At 35.9% G+C, this 4114-nt stretch overlaps 1 protein-coding gene across 1 annotated transcript; it reads left to right on the top strand.

Moving 5' to 3' along the window:
• The first annotated feature begins 1369 nt into the window (after positions 1 to 1369).
• LOC129363245 (myeloid-associated differentiation marker homolog) lies at positions 1370 to 3872 on the top strand. Its single transcript, XM_055035222.1, has 2 exons — positions 1370 to 1682; positions 2482 to 3872. The coding sequence occupies exons 1-2, from the start codon at positions 1416 to 1418 to the stop codon at positions 3067 to 3069; spliced, it is 855 nt and encodes a 284-aa protein (XP_054891197.1). The 5' UTR covers positions 1370 to 1415; the 3' UTR covers positions 3070 to 3872.
• The last annotated feature ends 242 nt before the right edge of the window (positions 3873 to 4114 follow it).

Here is a 4114-nt window from a genome sequence, read left to right as displayed (position 1 = left end):
GAGGCGCTGATAGATTCTGTTCCAGCTGGTACAAAATAGCAGATGTTAATAAAAACATACAAGTTCCACATTTAGTTCCTCTTTGTGTGCATTAGCTTTAGTAAGCCATACATCATTCTCTACACTAGTGTCATCCCAGATTGATTTACACAGACTGTTAAGGTAGCTCAGGTACAGGTGCATATTTCATCCAACTACATAATTACATTTAGTTTGTATTTTATTGACTTTGAATTACTATCCAGCCAGCAGTTCTGAAAAATATTTAAAACATGATGGGCAATTAAAATTTCCTATTTCAAGAAATACATTTCAGTGAGTTATAGTCCAATATTTGTCACACATTGATCTTTTCTGAAATATGGCACAGGGCACTTTTATATCCCTTGAGAACAATTTATCCAAGTTAATCATAACTAATGGAGATGGACAACGCTCTTTGGAATATGAGCAATGGATGGAGGCCTAATGCTGACAATTAGCACTCTGCAATCATGCGATATCAACTACTACTCAGAAGAAATTATCCGGTTTCAAGAAATAGTCATTAGTGTTGAAAAGTTGTTCATGGATCATTATATGTCAAGTTCATTTCAAAAAGACATTCTGCTGAAAAAGTGAAACTTGAATATTATATTCATTCATTACATGCAGATTGATTCATTTCAATTTTTTTTCTTTTAATGTTGATTATTATAACTCACAACTAATGAAAAACCCAAATTCACTATCTCAGAAAATTAGAATATTACTTAAGACCAATACAAAAAATGATTTTTAGAAATGCTGAAAAACTATAAAGTATTAACATGAAAAGTATGAACATGTACAGCACTCAGTGGATAGTTGGGGCTCCTTTTGCCCAGATTACTGGAGCAATGTGGCGTGACATGGAGTCGATCAGTCTGTGGAACAGCTCAGGTGTTATGAGAGCCCAGCTCAGAGCAGTAAGAACAAGTTGATCTGGAAAATTTACAAGGAATATTTTAGTTTTTTTTATGTTGTCCATTATTCACTGTATCTCATATTTACATCCTGTGAAGACGCTTCTGTTCCTTTTACAGTGACAGGACTTCATCCTGTAGTTCAAATCTTTGCTCTGCTTGTTTTAGTCTTTGTGTCCTTGTGCAAGGCACTTCAACCTTCTACTGCAAAGGTTCAGCTCCCATAACTCAAGATGATTTGTCAGATTCAAAGTGCAGGTGGGTTGGAAAGTTATTCTTTCGCTCTCGTGGTCTGATTAAAGTTTGGGTTTTTTTAGTGACTGGGTGGAGTTCCCATTGCTGTGTTGAAACTTTTGCTTTACTATTTGAAGAGGAAGAACCGAGAAGCAAATGCTCTTTTGTGCCTGTCGAGGAAGAAGAAGAGCTTAAGAGCCGACAGAACAGCAGGCCGACGGCAGAATTACAGTCAAGATGGTTACGCTGGATTTTAAGACGCTTACGGTACCTGTGGGTATTTTGAGGATATTGGCAGTCGTTTTCACGTGCGTCACTTTCAGCTTGGTTGCATCTCAGGGCCACTCAGAGGACTCATTTTGGTCATGGTGCATGTTCTCTTGGTGCTTCTGCTTCTCTGTCACCCTCATCATTCTGGTCCTGGAATTCACCAGCCTCAGCTCGAAGCTGCCCATCTCCTGGGATGATTTCACCACCGCCTTTGCCATGTTGGCCACCCTCATGGTGCGTACCAAATATCACAATTTTTCAGTGCATTATTGTTTCATTTATGTAGCTCCTTCTCATTGGATACTCTCTGTGGTGCTAAGATATAAAATGTAGAATTTGCAGAAATACTTCAAAGTACTAACAGTATCATTTTAGTACATGCAAACTTTGATAAACATAAAATTGAATATGATCATCAATGAAGATAAATGTAGATTGCTTCAAGTTTAACAATCTAAGCATGTTAATGTTGAAAATTATAAGGGATGTCATAAGATATTTTTTTAGTTTATTGAATGTTAAACAAAATTTAAAGGTATAGTGTTTACTTTTCATACATCAGAAAGGTCAACAGCAAAGGGAACATAATGAGGACAATAAACTTGCTTGAGTGAATAAAGGTTAACTAATGTTAAAAATATAATTCATACAAAATGCATTTCAGGAAAATAAATGAAAGTAAAGAAAAATTGATAACCTTAGGAAAATCTTAAGGGCAGGGAGAGACAGGAAAAGACAAAGGACATAATAAGATTATATCGCTAGAAATGAAAAATAAAGACAAATTCAATGAATAGTAAAGATTTGTCAATTTTAATGAAAAATATCTGAATAATTTATACTATATTTTTTAAACAATTTCTGTTAAATTTGATGGTATAATAATTAACTTAATATGTACTTCAATTTTCTTTCTTGATGTTGACACTTTATACCATATATTTTATCTACTAATAGCTCATCCAAAAACGTATTTTACTTGTAAATACTGTTCGAGCTTAAACATCTCATTTTTTATCTATCATCCATCCAGGTGCTCACAGCGTCCCTCCTTTACTCCATCTTCTTCACTAATAGTACTTCTGGTATCCAGATTGCGGCCTGCGTTTTCTCCTTCCTGACCTTCATCCTCTACGCTGTTGAGGTTGGACTGACTCGGGCCAAGCCTGGTGAAATCAGTGGGTTTCTTTCCACTGTGCCGGGCTTGCTCAAAGTTCTGGAGGCCTTCGTGGCCTGCATCATCTTCATCTGTGTGGACCTTAGTGGCCTGTACAAGCATTTACCAGGTCTCCAGTGGTGTGTTGCCGTCTACTCCATTTGTTTCATTTTTTCCCTCCTCGTCATTATTTTAACTATCGGCCGCCTGCTGTCCCGCTTCCCCGCACCTTTAAACAAAGTTCTGACGGCCTGCAATGTGCTGGCTGTGCTAATGTACATCACAGCTGCTGTCATCTGGCCTTTCTACTCCTTCAATAATGTTTCTAGACCGAGCAACTGCTATTTGATCTGTCCTTGGAGTTTGCTTGTTGTTATCACTGTCATGACCTATTTTAACCTGATTGCTTATATTGTTGACACAGTATATTCTTTCAAGTTGGTTTTTTTCACCACTCCAGCATAAGCACATAGTTGCATTGATCTGAATGAGGAGGTTTTGTGTTTGTTGGAATTTAGCTGTTGTCAAAATTTTTATTTTTATTCAACAGCATAATCACAATGTGATATATTTATGTTTTACATGCCTATCTGCTGATTTCCTTTGTATTTAGAAATATAGTTATATTATGAATTATGTATCTAGTTAACTACACCTTCAGATCTATTTGCAACATTCAGCTAAAACCATGTTGTGCAGCTTTCTGGGCTGCAGCTGGTGCACATTGGTTTAGACACATATTTCAATCATCTCGGAATAAGTAAAGCTTTAACCAATGCCGTTCCCATAATAGGATTCCAGCCCATAATACATTATGTTTGCAAAGGAGTGTCAAAGTGCAAACAAATTAAACACATCGCAACTTCTGTTTTTGAATTTATGTGTTCAACATAACTTTTTCTGAGTGGTAAAATAAAAGACTGAGGATACACTGATTATTGTTTTCAGATAATCAAAGAGGATCTATTACGCAAAATTCACTTTTTGCACGTTTTTGTACTTCTGTATCTACTGCTTCTAGAAACATCCACCTGACTTCTTTCAAACAGGCCTGAAAGCATATTTGTTTACTCCAGATTTCAATCAAAGAATCACATGAACCGTTAGCTTGATCACAATCTAAGCATGTTTTGAAGCATTGTTCTTTAATAACCTAATTTTTTTTCAACAGTTTTAAAAGATGTATTGTAAAATTTGCTATATTTTTAAGTGCATGATGTATTGAGGTCTTTTTTATGTAAAGCTTAAAGATTTTACTTCAAATTTGAATTCCTGTAAGCACTTTGAACTGCCTTGTGTATTGATGGTGCTATAGAAATAAACTTGCCTTGCCTGTTAAAGATAGACATAAAAGGTACATCTTCTCTGTGTTTGCAACAACTTGTAATATTACATTTTACGCTCATGTTTTTGACCCAAAATTATAGCCACTGATAATTTACACATGACCACTACTGTTTTCATTATACCTTGTAGCACCTGTCTGATCTACCAACCAAACACACACTGT

This window comes from Poeciliopsis prolifica, unplaced genomic scaffold, assembly GCF_027474105.1.
Source record: "Poeciliopsis prolifica strain line A6 unplaced genomic scaffold, Auburn_PproV2 SCAFFOLD010, whole genome shotgun sequence".
NCBI classification, from domain to species: Eukaryota; Metazoa; Chordata; class Actinopteri; order Cyprinodontiformes; family Poeciliidae; genus Poeciliopsis; species Poeciliopsis prolifica.
Note: the sequence above shows the minus strand (reverse complement) of the source record. Positions and strands in the feature narration are given on the sequence as shown.